We start from the raw sequence: 16,464 nt of genomic DNA, 5'->3' as shown, positions 1-16,464 counted from the left end.
TAAAACTCTACTTAGGTCTTAATAACTGAATCCTGTCCAGGGACTCCTAAGGGACTGCTTCTGTAGTGTAAACAACGTGATTCCTTGATTTCCCTTGACTGTGGGTTCTCACATACACACCCTTATGATCCTGGTGGGGAGACAATGTCATCTTCACATAGAAGTTAGGTGCCCAGACCCCCTCATGCATAATATTTTCAACAACCACATCTATCTTTTACACAAATAACTATAAGAAACAACTATGACATATCCTCAAAGCAGAGCAAAATATCTATGAAAGTAATTTAAGCCCTGAAAAAACAATCTGCATTACCTTCTTAATAAACGCCACTGAAAACGTATCCCAGGATACTATTCCATGGTCCATCAGCTCAACAAAGGCTGTCAGGGTGAAGGACAGCATGTCTCCAAAGCTGGAAAATACAGAGAAGATTAATGGAGATGGAGAGCTGAGCAGAAGCACAGACACAGAAGTGAGAAAGCTTTAAATAAGTGGATACAGAAGAATTATAAAAGATCATTGAGATACACAGCTAGGCCTCAGGAAACTTCTTAAAAATTGTGAGTCAACGGAAAGGAGGAAGGTGGGTTTTATGGAATAAGCCAGGGCCTCAGTGGGACAGACCTGGGCTCTCACAGATTCTCACTCTGGTGAACTATGTCATACTGGGCAGTTCACAAATCTTTCTGAGCCTCTGTCTTAGCTGAAAAACTGAATAGTGATACCTATTTAATCACAGGGCTGCTTGTAGAGCACTTAATCACATGTGTAGTATATAAGCATTCAGTAAATGATAACTTAAAGAAAAGCTTTTCAGCAAATGAAAGTTAGAGTAACCAAGACAGGGCAATGTGCTTCTTTTATTATTCATGGTATCTATAATTAGAAATAATTCTATTAAGAGTATTAGCACTTTGCACAGGATTTGAGTGGTCTGTGTGTGTGTGTGTGTGTGTGTGTGAGTGTGTGTCAGTGCAGACACATACACAAACACATAGGTACAAATATATATGTAAGTAAGCATATTCATTTCTGTTACCCTGGACAGCATTTTATTAATAGTCTTTATAGAATATCTGTAGAAATAATGACTGTTTACTATAGACTTGCTGTGACTTGGAAGGCTATAGGAAGGGTCTAATGTTTGAGTTAGAAATCAAAACAGAGATGAGACAAACAGTTCCACCCATGACCCTTATCAGACAATATCCTAGTTTCTAATGCGTTCAAAACCACACTCAACAGACACTCAGAATCTTTTACAGAAACTCACCTCTACTGTAAATTATCATCATAATAAACGTTAACTCTCAAGATAAGTACTGTCTTCAAGTACATTGAATTATGCCCATCAGGATTTCTGCATACTATGCAACCTCACAGATTCATGTGCTTGATTTTTAAAAAATATAGTTCAGAATTTGAATCTGTAAACTCATATATACAATTGCTACACTACAAAGTCTCATAGAATGTTTAGATTGAATTTTCCCATCTATTCTCAGTTAATAGTATAGAAAACAGGCTCGTGTTTCTTTTTTGTTTGTTTATGTATGTATGTATGTATGTATGTATGTATGTATTTTGATAGACAGAGCAAGCAGGGGAGAGGCAGGGAGAAAGGGAGAGAGAGAATCCCAAACAGGTTCCACAATGTCAGCGCAGAGCCCAGCGCGGGGCTTCAACCCACAAACTAGAAGATCATGACCTGAGCTGCAACCAAGAGTTGGATGCCTAACCAACTGGGTCACCCAGGGGCCTGAGGCTGATGTTTCTTTTAAAACGGCTTCATATGGGGCGCCTGGGTGGCTCAGTCGGTTGAGCAACCGACTTTGGCTCAGGTCATGATCTCACGGTTTGTGATTTCGAGCCCCACTTCGGGCTCTGTGCTGACAGCTCAGAGCCTGGAGCCTGCTTCTGATTCTGTGTCTCCCTCTCTCTCTGCCCCTCCCCCACTCATGTCTGTCTCTCTCTGTCTCAGAAATAAATAAACGTTAAAAAAAAAAAGTAAAATGGCTTCATAATTTCCCTTCCTCCCAGTTCTCCCAGCCCAGCCTCAGTAATGGCCTTGGGAATTCTGCATCACTTTCCAAGCTGTGATGCAAGAAAGAAACCTACAGAAGAGGCAACGGCTCTCAGAAGACCATGATCCAAAGCTCCCAGAGATCAGAGACGATGAGATGCAACAGATAAAAATAGATAAAAATGATTATGTGTGCAGATTCAGGAGTCAGATAGCAGTTTTCCCCTCCAATTCTAAGTGGGCAAGCTACTGATACATTCTGTGCCTCAGTTTCCTCATTTATTAAAAATGATGGTGGTGGGGCATCTAGGTGGCTCAGTCGGTTAAGCATCCAACTCTTGATTTCAGCTCAGGTCATGATCTCATGGTTCATAAGATCAAGCCCCATGTTGGGCTCTGGACTGAGCATGGAACCTGACTGAGATTCTCTCTCTCTCTCTCTCTCTCTCTCTCTCTCTCTCTCTCTCTCACTCTCACTCTCACTCTCGCTCTCTTTCTCCCTCTTGCCCTCTCTCTGCTCATGCACGCTCTTTATTAAAAAAAAAAATCAGTGGTGGTGGTGATCACTCAGGATTTCTGGGGAAATAGAACAAGCTACCAAGCTCTTCGAACAGTGTGTGGTGTATATATATAGCAACATGTGAGTGTTAGCTATGATCATTATGTAAAAGTGATCTTCTAGAAAGATAAGCAAAGCCCATGATCTTCAAATGTTTGCCTTCAAATATTCTCTGTCCTTGGAGCCAGGGTTGAGGGGGGGTGGAACGCAAGGAAAGCCAACCCATGCAGGCCAGAAATACTTTTTTTCAAAGGCTTCTCTGACTCACAGCCTGGCAATACTAATCTTATAGGGGCCCCTTACATGGCGTGCCCCCCAAAATAAGTCCCAAACCAGAAAACTCAAACTTACTTGAAGGACAGAACCAAAAAAAAAAAAAAAAGTAGAGGGATGAAAAACGTGTTAAAAAGAGGAGAAAGAAAGGTCAAATTTTAAAAAAGAATTCCAGAAATGACTCATTCTACAGACAATGAATGACAAAATCCAGACATTAGCTTGAGTGAAATTAAAAAAAAAAAAAAAAAAGTAAATTGCATCAGGAAAATAGGAGAGCCAGGTATAAAAACAATTAGCAAGATTTATTAATAGAGTATGTTGGTATCAGTATTACTGTGAAAACATTATTACATAATAATGTATAGTATTAGTAAACAATATTAGCTAATGTATTATTTTACCGTATCATTATCAGTAAACACTATTTGCTAATTTATTTTCCTTTTTACTTAGAAAAGCGGAAAACAAACATATAATAGTTGCCATTTGCTTATACCTGGCATGTTAAAAGATCTCAAACGCTCAAAGTCCCCATATACACGACATTGGAGAACGGCATGGCCTCCATACATGGCCTCCATACAGGCAAAACACTGCCTCACTGTTGTCACTAACAGCATGAGCAGTGGGACAGGCAGTGACAAAGGAAAGCACACACTCTTGGAATCAAACTTGTTTTTATATTCCCTGGAGCTAGTTGAGGCTGAGAATAGAGATAGTATTAGTCTTCCTTAACTGCCTTAGAAACAAGAAATAAATTATATTTATGCTCTCTAATTATCTGAAGGAAAAATGACTCTGTCCCCTGCTCAATGGGCCCATAATCCAAGTGGCCTAAGTAACATCTAGGATTGTCCTGCTTCCTCCAATGCTCTAGAACTCTGCCCACAGACTTCTCAGACAGGCTGCAAGGACTTGAGAGAAAAGACGGAGAGAAAGTGTATCATTTGGTTTTCAAATCTCCAATCTGCTTTTGGGGCCAGGATTTTAATCTCCATGGTTGTTAAGGAGGTGGAGCACCATTTCTGCCACTGCGATAGGCCTTTATATGCTTTGTAGTTTCCATTAGTGTGAACGGTTGGTAAGTGAGAGAAGCTTCTTTCATATCACACACCAAGGTGTCCATGGCAGGGATCGCTCCCTTGGTCGATCTAATAACACTTTATATACATGTTATATTATTGATATTCGTATTTTGTAGAAATATTATCTAATAACATTTTATTTATACACATCATATATTTTAACATATTCTATATATTCTATAGATATTCTATATATTTTATATATTTTATATAGATATAAAATATATAGAATATCTATAGAATATATTCTATATATTCTATATATCTAACATATTCTATATATTTTTAGACCATATATAGTCGGTTATACTATAGAACAGAACATATATATTCTATTTAATATATTCTATATAACATATGTATGTTATTAGATACATTTATACATGTTATGTATTACAACATAAAAATATATATACACATGCAAATATAATATAGCATATATATAGTGCATATATAACATAAATATAATTCATTACGACTGGTTGCTGGATGGCATACTAGGTTTCCATGAGGGAGGATTTTTTTTTGAAGGAGAATTTTTTTAAAATTCAACCTCAAACCCTCAGTTGCAAGGAGAAGATGGCCATCCTAAAATTTTATTACATTCCAAATCAAGGAACTCAATCACCTAATTTCAAATGATGCATGTATAAAAGCCCTTATTGAACCCTGACATAGATGTTTAGTCTCACTCCTAGAGGACTTGACTTAACGCTCCAAGGAGAGAAGGCAGGAGCCAAGACTCTGAAATCAATGCCGCGTGCACAAGATCAAGGCTAAAAGGGTTACAAATATAAAGCAAGCACATGGCACGTGCAGAAGCACTTTTATTTGTTTGCTTTATTTGTTTTTTTATAAAGTGCTAAGCTAAAGATTTTGCAGTACTGACTGCCACAGATTAAGCCGACTGCAAACTACATGCTGGTCGAGAGCTATGTCACAGCCAACACACCATGTGTGCTGGAATGATTCAACTAAATGTTTCTCATCAACTCAGTAGAGACCATCTTCATTCCAACAAAATTCAGCCAATCTTGAAGCATTTCAATTTAAGCTGCTAAATTTATAAAAGAACAGTGCTTCCAAATGTTTTGATTGGGTGCCAGGCAGAAGTGGAGAAGAGATGCAAGTAAAGGCCACTTTTAAAGTTTTTGGTAAGTCATACTCAATATATCCTTAATTCCCAAAGTTAATGAATATAGTCTGTCCTGCCCTTTGAATTTCTCCAAGTGTTTTTTTTTTTTGTATGTGGTAAAAAGTATATACATAAAAGGTTATAAATTTATAAATCACCCTGTAGACATTCCCTTGGACTTCAGATCATAGCATGAATGTGCCAACGTTCTTTTCACTCCTTTGGTAAAAATTTAACTGTGGATCAATTCTGGAATCCATTCTATTCCTTTGATCTGTCTTTCCCCTTATACCAATATCACACTGTGTTAATAACTTTATAGTGAGTCTTGAAGTCAGTTAATGAAATCCTCCAACTTGGTTCATCTTTGTTGTTTTTTCAAAACTATTTTGGCTACTCTAGATCCTAAACATTTCCTTTAAATTTTAAGATTGGTTTGCAATTTCTTTTTAAAAAATAATATTGCACTGAACCTACAGATTAATTTGGAGAGAACTGCTATCCTAACAATGTGTGTGTCTTCCAAGAAATGGTATATTCTCTACTTATTTAGGCCTTCAATTTCTTTCAGTCATGTATTTGTCAGTGAAGAGATGCTACATGTCTCTTGTTAAATTTATTCCTAAAAATTTTATAATTTTTGCCACTTTGTAAATAGAAATTTTCAAAATTTCATTTGGCTATTAATGCATACCTATACATCACTTTTATACACTGATGCTGTATCCTGAAACCTTGCTAAATTCAATTATGAGATCTAAGACTTTCTTTATAGATTTACAATTTTCTACACAGATAATCATGTCTTCTATGGTTTTACTTCTTCCTTTACGATTATTATGTCTTTTCTTTCTTTCTTGATTTATTGCTATAGCTAAAAACTCCAACACAATGTAACAGAAGTGCAAAAAGCAAACACATTTGCTTTATTCCCAATCTTTAAAAGGGCAGAAGTTAGAAGGAATTCAGTATGTCAACATTAAGTATGATGTGTTTTTTTGTTTGTTTGTTTGTTTGTTTGTTTAGTAGATGCTCATTATCAGGTTGAGGAAGTTCTCTCTATTCCTAGATTGCTAAGAATTTTTATGAATGGATGCTGGATTTTATGAAGTGCTTTTGCTGTATCTATGAATTATTTTCTGTATCAATTAAGATCATTTTTCTCTTTAAGCCCTCTCCTTTGTTTTACTAAACACTGAATCACAGTGACTGCTTTTCAAACATTGAGTGATTTCTGGGATAAACTTTCACTGGCCACAATGTATTATCCTTTTTATATATCATTTGATTATATTTGTTAATATGCTGCCGGGGATTTTTGCACCAGTGTTCATTAGTCTCATTAGCTGGCACATTTGGTATCTAAAGATTAAAATTTATTGGCATAAAGTTATTCATAACATTCTTTTATTTCCCTTTAATTTTCAGTGTATTCTGTAGTGATATTCCCTCTTTTATTCCTAGTATTGACAATTGGATTTTTCTCTTCTTTTTTCCTACTAAATATTTTCTTTTTTTTTTCTTTCAATTTTTTTTTCAACGTTTTTTATTTATTTTTGGGACAGAGAGAGACAGAGCATGAACGGGGGAGGGGCAGAGAGAGAGGGAGACACAGAATTGGAAACAGGCTCCGAGCCATCAGCCCAGAGCCTGACGCGGGGCTCGAACTAACGGACCGCGAGATCGTGACCTGGCTGAAGTCGGACGCTTAACCGACTGCGCCACCCAGGCTCCCCCCTACTAAATATTTTCAAATAATCTGTTCTAGTTTTAATTTTCTCTATTATTTATTTTTTTTCTATTTCACGGATAGTTACTCCTTTTATTCCCTCCTCCCACTTATGTAATTCACACTTATTTATTCTACCTTTTTAAGGTAGAAACTTAGATCACTGATTTTTCTTGACCATTCTTCTTTTCCAACATAAGCACTTAAGGATATAATTCCCCTCTACACACTGCTTTAGCTGCATCCACAAATTTTGTTTTGCTATATTATATTTTATTATCATTCAGTTAAAAATATACTGCAATTTCACCTGGGTACATTCCTTGACTCCTGGGTATTAAAGAAGTATGTCTTTTAATTTCCAAACATCTGAGGATTTTCCGCAAATTTATTGTTCCTGATTTAAAATACAATTTCCTTGTGGTCAAAGAATGTAATCTGTATAATTTCAATCATTTGAAAATTCTTGAGACTTTTTACAGCATAGTATATGGTCTGTTTGGTGAACATTACACATACACTGAAAAGAATATGTATTCTGTTATTGTTGAATGTGATGCTCTCCATATAAATGGTGACCCAAGATATTTTACAATGTTGGTCGAATCTTGTCTACCCTTACTGATTTTGCCAGTTTTCCTATCAATGAGAAGACAGTGTTAAAATCTCCAGCTATTGTTAAGGATTTGTCTTTTTTTTTTTTTTTTTTTAATTTTTGAGAGACAAAGAAAGGCAGAGCACCAGTGGGGGAGGGGCAGAGAGAGAGGGAGACACAGAATCCGAAGCAGGCCCCAGGCTCTGAGCTGTCAGCACAGAGCCCAACACGAGGCTTGAACTCATGGACTGTGAGATCATGACCTGAGCTGAAGTCGGATGCTCAACCGACTTAGCTGGGGCACCACTCAGGTGCCCCACGGATTTGTCTATTTTTCCCTTTAGCTGTTGCTTTTTGCTTCATGTATTTTGAAATCTTTTTTTTTTTTTTTTAATTTTTTTAAAAAAATTTTTTTTTCAACGTTTACATGTATTTTGAAATCTTATATTAGGTACATAAACATTTAACACTTTTATGTATTCCTAATAACGCAACCATGTTTTATTATGAATTATTTTTATCTCTGACAAAATATTGTCTTGAATTGTTATTTTGTCTGCTACTGATAAAACAACTAAGTTTTATTATTATTCGCATTTGGGGCACCTGGGTGACTCAATCAGTTAAGCGTTCGACTCAGGTCATGATCTCACAGTTTGTGGGTTCGAGCCCCGTGTCAGGCTCTGTGCTGAATGCTTGCTCAGAGCCTGGAGCCTGCCTCAGATTCTGTGTCTCCTTCGCTCTCTGCCCCTCCCCCACTCGCGCTCTGTCCCAATGTCTCTCAAAAATAAATAAATGTAAAAAAAAAATTTATTATTATTCACATTTACATGTATGTATTTTCAAGTTTTGAACTACATGCACCTTTGTATTTACAATACATTTCTTATAAATGGCACATAGCTGGGTCATGCTTTTTCAAATATGATCTGAAATATTTTAATTGCAGTGATTAGTCCATTTAAATTTAATTTAATTATTGGGGCGCCTGGGTGGCGCAGTCGGTTAAGCGTCCGACTTCAGCCAGGTCATGATCTCGCGGTCCGTGAGTTCGAGCCCCATGTCGGGCTCTGGGCTGATGGCTCAGAGCCTGGAGCCTGTTTCTGATTCTGTGTCTCCCTTTCTCTCTGCCCCTTCCCCGTTCATGCTCTGTCTCTCTCTGTCCCAAAAATAAATAAATAAACGTTGAAAATAAATAAATAAATAAATTTAATTTAATTATTGATATGATTAGGTTTAGGCCAATCAATTTATCATCTGTTTTCTGTTTGTCTCAGCTGTGTTTTATTCTGTTTCTCTTTCCTTACCTCTTTTCTGCAAATATTTTTTATAGTCCCTTTTAATTCCTCTATTGGATTTTGAGTTATACTTCTTTTAGCTTTGTATGGCCATATGCCTTTTAAAGAAATATGAGGGCCACCTGGGTGGCTCAGTCGATTAAGCATCAGACTTTGTCTCAGGTCACGATCTCACGGTTCCTGACTTCCAGCCCCGTGTCGGGCTCTGTGCTGACAGCTCGGAGCCTGAAGCCTGCTTCAGATCCTATGTCTTTTTCTCTCTGCTTCTCTCTCTCTCTCTCAAAAATAAATAAACATTTTTACAAATGTAAATAAATATGAGAAATTTTAAAGACAAAACTGTATTTTGTCTTTTCTAGTTACCCACATATCTATAATTTCCAGTGTTGCTCACTCCTTCCTGTAGAGCCCAATTTCTATCTAATGCATGTCCCTTCAGGCTGGAGAACTTCCTCCATATTTCCTGTAGTGTATGCCTACTGATGATGAACTTAGTTTTCCTTTATCTAAAAGTGTTTCTATTTCACTTTCATTTTCAGAAGATAGTTTTACTAGATAAGAATTCTGGTTTGACAAGTTTTTTGTTTTTTGTGGGGTTTTCTTTGTTTTTGGTTTGGTTTGTGTGGGGTTTTTTTTGTTTTTTGTTTTTTGTTTTTTTTACACTTCTAAAATATTGCTCTCTGGCCTCCACTATTTCTAATGAGAAATCAGCTCTCATTCTTATTCTTACTCTCTTAATGTAGTAAGTTGTTTTTCTCTGGCTGCCTTCAAGGTATCCTTTTTATCTTTAAATTTCAGAAGTTTGACTATGATGTTTCCAGGTATAGTTTTCTATTTATTCCAGTTAGGATCACTGAGCTTCCTAGCTCTATAAATATATTTTTCAACAAATTTTGAAACTGTCATTATTTCCTCAAATATTTTTCTGGTCTCATTCTCTCTTTCCTCTCTTTCTGATGTCACAATTAGATGTATTTTAGACCAATTATTTCTATTTCACAGGTCAATTACTATTTATTTTACCTATTCTTCGGATTGGGTGATTTGAAATGATTCATCTTCAAGGTTATTGTCTCTTCTTCCATCTTCAACTCCCATAGAGTGAATTTTTCATTTTAAGTATTATACTTTTCAGTTCTATAATTTCCAATTTGTTATCTTTTATGGTTTCCATTTCTCTGCTAAGACTCCTCATCTGTGCACTCATTATACTAATACTTTCATCTTTTAATATATTTATAAGCATTGCTTTAAAAATCTCCATTAGCAGAGCACTTCGGTGGCTCAATCAGGTAAGCCTCCCACTTTGGCTCAGGTCATGATCTCACGGTTCGTGAGTTCAAGCCTCGCTTCGGGCTCTGTGCTGACAGCTCAGAGCCTGGAGCCTGCTTTGTAATCTATGTCTCGCTCTCTCTTTGCCCCTCCCTCCCTCTCTCTCTCTCTGTCAAAAATAAATAACATTTTAAAAAGTCTCCATTAGCTAATTCCAACACCTGGGTCACCTCAGGGTCAGTTTCTACTATCTGCTTTATTTTGTTCTTAAGAATAGGTCATCTTTTCTTGTTCTTCATTTATCTAGTAATTTTTTTTATTTTTTTTTTTACATTTATTCATTTTTGAGAGACAGAGAGAAACAGAGCACAAGTGGGGGAGGGGCAGAGAGAGAGGGAGGCACAGAATCTGAAGCAGGCTTCAGGCTCTGAGCTATCAGCATAGAGCCTGACATGGAGCTCGAACTCACAAACCACAAGATCATGACCTGAGCCAAAGTCAGATGCTTAACCAACTGAGCCACCCAGGCGCCCCTAGTAATTTTTGTTATATTCTGAACACTGGGAATAAAAGATTGTCAAGTCTCAAAATCCAGTTCTGTTTTTCTGAGACTGTTTTGTTAGAGCAGAAATTAACCTAGCTAGAATCAAACTCCAAATTCTGCAAAGAGCAGCAGTTTAAATCTCTTCTCAATTCTCTCCACTCCCAGTAGATGTTTTTACCAGGTCCTTTGGGGTTCTCACACACATACATACTCACACATGCACATTCATGCTTCTGATTTGGGCAGATTTTATAGGTGGATCTATATGAACCTGTAGAAGTGAGGTCTCCTACCCTCTGAGCTTCTCTTCTTTCACAGATTGCCCCTAATAATCTAGCTGCTCTGCCAGCCCCCAAACTATATCCTCTCAGTAATTTACCAAGACTAAGGCTGACTGCTGCCCCGTGCTAACTGGAGGAGCGGGTACCCTCAGGCAAAAGCTACAAACACACAAATCTCATATGAGACCCATTATGTTCTTTCAAGAACTGACCTCCCTCTTTCTGTCTACTTTGGGGGGTTATCCAGTTCCTTCAAGTAGTTGCTTTTAGGTGTTTTTGTTCACACTACTTTGTCCAGATTTAACCATTTTTATCTGTATTAAGTCTAATTAAGACATTCCACCATTACCAGAACGAGGGCCCTGAGCACTGATTTTGTCTACATTTGATAAATGAAAATCATGGTTAATGCGTAATCCCACTTCCAGCATCCCTACATACCAAGTGATTAAAACTATTGGCAAATAAACTTTAAGAAATTATTTTGGCTTCAGAGCCCCCAACTTCCTCTACATTAGCAAGTTGCATGAGGTTGTTAAAGAAAAACTTGGTTTGATCCCAGCTCCATTACCTGATTTTAATCTCTGCATCAAGGCAATAATTCTCATTATACTGATCTTGTGTGTCAGATATGAGTGTATAAAAGTAATGAATGTAAACACTGAGACAGTGCCCAGAACAAACTCTCATGAAAGATGGCTTCTGCTTCCATTACCATTAAGTGTTTCCACTATCGCAAACATATATCTCAAAATAACGTTTAAAAAAATTTACCCTCAAATCTCAGTAGTACCTTTTACTTCATTAGAATTTAATAACTGAAGAGAATATACGCTTTTTTCTATGTGGGAAGGGTAGGGGAAGATGAATGACTTGAGACCAGTATTGAACACTGAAGTGGTCAGAATTTTCTCCAAGGGCTTAAAAAATAAGGTGCACATTTTCAGATACTGTTCAGTCTTGCTTCTCAAATTGAAATTATCTGCTTAACAACTTGGTGAAATGGAAATTTGTTCTGCCTACTGTAGAGAGTTTGCTAGGCCCCATTTGGATTCACCCTGTTTAATGGATAAGAAAGGCAGTGGGGGGGGGGGAAACTCTAAGAAAGAAGTTCTGAGATCTCCATACACAATTAACATGCACTTCGCTTGACAGATGACTACTTTCTGAGACTCAAAGTAAATAATTTTCATTCCATACTTCAATCCTGAATGTTTTTTTATGTGTATCTTTTTCATAGTAAGTCATTGAAGAAAATCAAAGACTTTTGACTTTGAACATCACATAGGCCACAAAAAAGGAAGTTTTTGTTTAAAGTAGTACATAAAATTATGCCTAGCCTTGCTCTAGGAGAAGGAGAGCAATTCTGATGTAATCATTTTGTGGCCACAAACATAAAATATCCTTTCTACCACAAAGCAAAAAAATGGGAAATAAATGTTTGAAAAACCTGTTAATAAGAACATGAAACAAAGAATAAAAAACCACTTACTTAAAATATCTAGATGCATAGTTATACAATCAGTCAGAGGACAGGGTTTAATTATGCAAAGAAGAAGGAAGTGTTACATCATCTGTATTAATTGATCATAAATTCTTACCAAGGCTTCATGATCTTCTGCAATTTCTGGTACCGTCTGCAAAATTTGAAAACAACCATGTGAGGAGTATGTTTGAAAGCAATAATTTTTACACAAAGAATATATCTTGAAGAGAGCTCAGGATTAGATATAGGGAAGATTTAACTGCCATGATGTACAAGACTTTATTTATTTCAAAACATTATTCAAAGTACCAAATTGGTATTCTCTAATGATAAGAAACAACCAAAAGGCAGAGATTAAACTACTGCAACCAACCTACTGCATTTACTTGAATAAAGGCAATAAGAACATTCCATTTTGAACAAAATGGGTAAACGTTTGATGAAAAAAGTAGAGCCCAAAACTAGACCAGTTCTTAAGCATATGCCAAACAATGAAGAAATAATTATCTTTCTTTGGGAAAATGCCCACTAATTCTATTTTCCCTTTTCTTGAGAAAAGATTGCTTCTTTGAAAAAAAGACATCGTAATAGACTCCAATAGTTTTGGACAACACATGGAACTCTGTGATGGCAGCCTGCAAAAAAGTGTGCAATAGACAAATCTTGTCTGCAAGAAAGGACAATCATGCTTCTTAAAAACCTGGGGTCAAGAAGATAAGGAAACAAGTGATGTTCGTCCTATCAAACCACTTCCCATCCCTCCAGTCTGCCAAATATCTGTGGCTCTAGGTATGTTCTTCCCTGTTTGGAATACCCTTTCCCTCTAACCAACGTGTCCAACTAGCTAAGTTCTACTCCAAATTCACCAGATTCTCGGCTCCTCTGGGAAGCCTCCCTGACCTCTGATTTCCCCCACGTGACCAGACTGAAGGTGGGACTCACATCTGCACTCACTGAGAGTCACCAGCTGTATGACTTTCGTAGGGCACCTCACTGTCTTTCCAGCTTTCTGAAGGCAGGGGCTTGACACTGTGACTCACTACTATAATGTCAGGCACATGCAGAGCAGATACTTAGTAAGTGGTTGATGAATGATTTGGCTCTTCAGATGAAGTTAAGTTTCATTTTCATCCACATAAAATGTAACCACTTGAGAAACCTAACTGACCACAAGGAGATCAGATCTAGTCTCTGGTAAAACTGGGGGTCAGGGGTGAGGGTAAAAATGTATACAGCCATCTTCTTCTTCTTCCTCCCATCCCTTTCCTTTATCTGTCTTTAAAAAAAATTAGCTTCCTTCCCACCCTCCTCCTTCAAAAAGCCACTGGGAAGAGTGAAAGTAGTAGGTGGTCACAGGCGGGCAGACCTAGGACACTACTGTCCACTAAAAGGAACTGAGCTCCTTGTAAAAATGACTCCTTGGGGCGCCTGGGTGGCTCAGTCGGTTGAGCATCCGACTTCAGCTCAGGTCATGATCTCACGGTCCGTGAGTTGTAGCCCCGCGTTGGGCTCCATGCTGTCAGTTCAGAGCCTAGAGCCTGCTTCAGATTCTGAGTCTTCTTCTCTCTCTGCCCCTCCCCTGCTCACGCTCTGTCTCTCTATATCAAAAAATGAATAAACATTAAAAAAATTAAAAAAAAAAAAGACTCCTGATGGGACTGAGACAAGGAAAGATCTAGATAACCCTGGAACACGTCACTGCACCAGAAAGTAATGAATGCTCAAAAAATAATGGGAAGGACAGGACAGGTCAGAAGGACAGCCAAATCTGGGACAAACCAAGCACCAAAATAAATAATAATAGTGACAGATTATAGCTTCCTGAATTAAACAGGACTGAATGAGTCCATGTTGTTTGAAAGACTGGTGTGCTGGTATTGTTGTAGAACCAAATCTCTGGGGGAAAACATACCAACCTGACTTACACTGTTTCCCATTTTCTGTGGTGTAACTACCCAAAAGAAAACAAAAACAAAAATAAAAAACAAACAAAAAACTGTTACAGTAGAGACATCTGGAAGGCACTATTATAAGGGTCTTAAGTCAAAGTGAACACGAGTAACAAGACAAAAAGACATCATGTGCCATCAATAGGTTGCAATGAAAAAAAACAAAACCACACACAAACATCTCTAATATTCCAGACAAAGACGTATCATATGGGTTTACAACAGGAAAACAATACAGGATAAACATGTAGAAACAAAAATTCTGTTCCAATGGAAAACTGTACAGTGTCCATTGCAAACTCTTCTGAATTAGCAGATTCCAGCCCTGTTGTCTCTAAGTTGTAGGTAACTGATGAATATATATACTTTGTCCTGTCATGTAGTGCTCTAATGGACTTCCTCCTTGCAGGCGGAAATCCAGGTTGTCTCCATTTGCAATTCATTTCACCAACCCTTTGCTCCATATAAATCGGTGCCCTTTTGACTTTTCCTTTGAAACTGTTAGAGCATCTGCCTCATTCCCTCATGTCACATGAGTAAAATGTCTTAACATATGTTCATTTTTATATCTGTATGAGAGCCATGCTTTTATCTTTTTCTTAAAAGCACCTTTAATGAATTACCTTTTAACAAACCCAAATTGGAGGATATTCTAAAAGTGGCTGATATATAATCTCAAAAAGTGCCAAAATCATGAGAGAAAGGGAACCACTGAAGAATAGTTCCATGGTGGGTGGGGGAGGTGGGCGCCTGGGTAGCTCAGTCGGTTAAGCATCTGAATTTGGCTCAGGTCATGATCTAATGGTTCGTGGGTTCAAGCCATGCATCAGGCTCTGTGCTGACAGCTCAGAGCCTGAAGCCTGCTTCGGATTCTGTGTCTTCCCAGCTGTCTCTGCCCCTCCCCCACTCATGCTCTGTCTCTCTCTCTCAAAAATAAATAAACATTTAAAAATAAATAAACATTTAAAAAAAACTCAAAAATAAATAAACATTTAAAATAAATAAACGTTTATTTATTTTCTCAAAAATAAATATTTAAATAAATAAACATTTAAAAATAAATAAACATTTAAAAAACTTTTTAAAAAAGGAATAATTCCATAAGGAAAAAGATCAGGAAACAAGAGGAAAGTTGGTGCAAGGCGCTACCTGGAGTTAGATCTCTGTATTAAAGGACACAACAGACACAAGTTTTCAAACCTGATCTTGCAACTCTTCCATTTAGTAGGGGACCCTTCAGTTAACTAAACAAGGAGGCCATTAACTGAGGTGGCCATAAGGCCAGAAGCCTCTAGAAGCACACCAAAATCTAAGCCTGTAAATGCTGCAGGGTCACACACACACACACACACACACACACACACACACACACACAAATAAAAACAAAAAACCGGTATCTAAGAACAACCAATCAGGAACACCCAATGAGGCTTTAAGCTGCAGCCAGTCAAATAGGTGCTTTCCTTCCACCTCTTCTCTCTAAAAGTCTTTCCCCTGCCACAGGTGCAGCAGAAACCTAACCACTTCCAGTTTGGCACTGATAGCTTCCAATTGATTTTTGGTCAAATAAATTCTTAAAAATTTTCATATGCCTCAGTTTATTTTTTAACAGCACTGGTTCAAAATAAACGTGTATGTGGGGTGTGTATCTGTGTACGTGTACATGTACATATGTGTGTGTGTGTGTGTGTGTGTGTGTGTGTGTGTATAATACATAAACCTACCAGTACAACTTTTCAAGATAGCTTTCTGGCCTAGTGCCTGAACACCTCTAGGTTTTTATATGTGTTCCCCCTGCTATAGCAGACTCTGGCCGTCGACGGTTCTCCCTGACCAGTGTTTCTTCTCAGCCTCCTCACTTTTGATTCAGATTAAGCATAAAGAGAAGGGTAACTTTTCGTTGTTGATGTCTCTGGCTGAGGTTCTCTCCTCTCTTTCTTTCTCTCTTTCTCAATATACTCATTTTTAAAATAAACATGCCCAAGGGGCACCTGGGTCACTCAGTCAGTTAAGCATTTGACTCTTGATTTTGGTTCCGGTCATAATCTCAGTGGTGAGACTGAGCCCTGCATTGAGCCCCACGTTGGGCTCCACACTGGGTGTGGAGCCTGCTTAAGATTCTCTCTCCCTCTCCCTCTGCCCCTCTCCAGCTTACATGCACCCTCTCACTCCGAAAGAAAGAAAGAAAGAAAGAAAGAAAGAAAGAAAGAAAGAAAGAAAGAAAGAAA

The 16,464-nt window shown here is 37.7% G+C and overlaps 1 protein-coding gene across 7 annotated transcripts in view; it reads right to left on the bottom strand.

Annotated features, from left to right (window-relative positions):
• Positions 1–16,464, bottom strand: part of ELMO1 (engulfment and cell motility 1) — a 641,219-nt gene that overhangs the window by 348,004 nt on the left and 276,751 nt on the right. For all 7 annotated transcript variants that reach the window (XM_040472227.1, XM_040472225.1, XM_040472231.1 and 4 more), the window contains 2 exons: positions 12,403–12,438; positions 317–416 (listed from right to left, as the gene is read on the bottom strand). In XM_040472227.1, coding sequence (XP_040328161.1) covers positions 317–416; positions 12,403–12,438 — 136 coding nt within the window. The remainder of the gene's footprint in view (positions 1–316; positions 417–12,402; positions 12,439–16,464) is intronic.

This window comes from Herpailurus yagouaroundi, unplaced genomic scaffold (genome assembly GCF_014898765.1).
Source record: "Herpailurus yagouaroundi ecotype Mexico unplaced genomic scaffold, PumYag 100, whole genome shotgun sequence".
NCBI lineage: Eukaryota > Metazoa > Chordata > Mammalia > Carnivora > Felidae > Herpailurus > Herpailurus yagouaroundi.
This window is presented reverse-complemented; position numbering and strand designations above follow the sequence as displayed.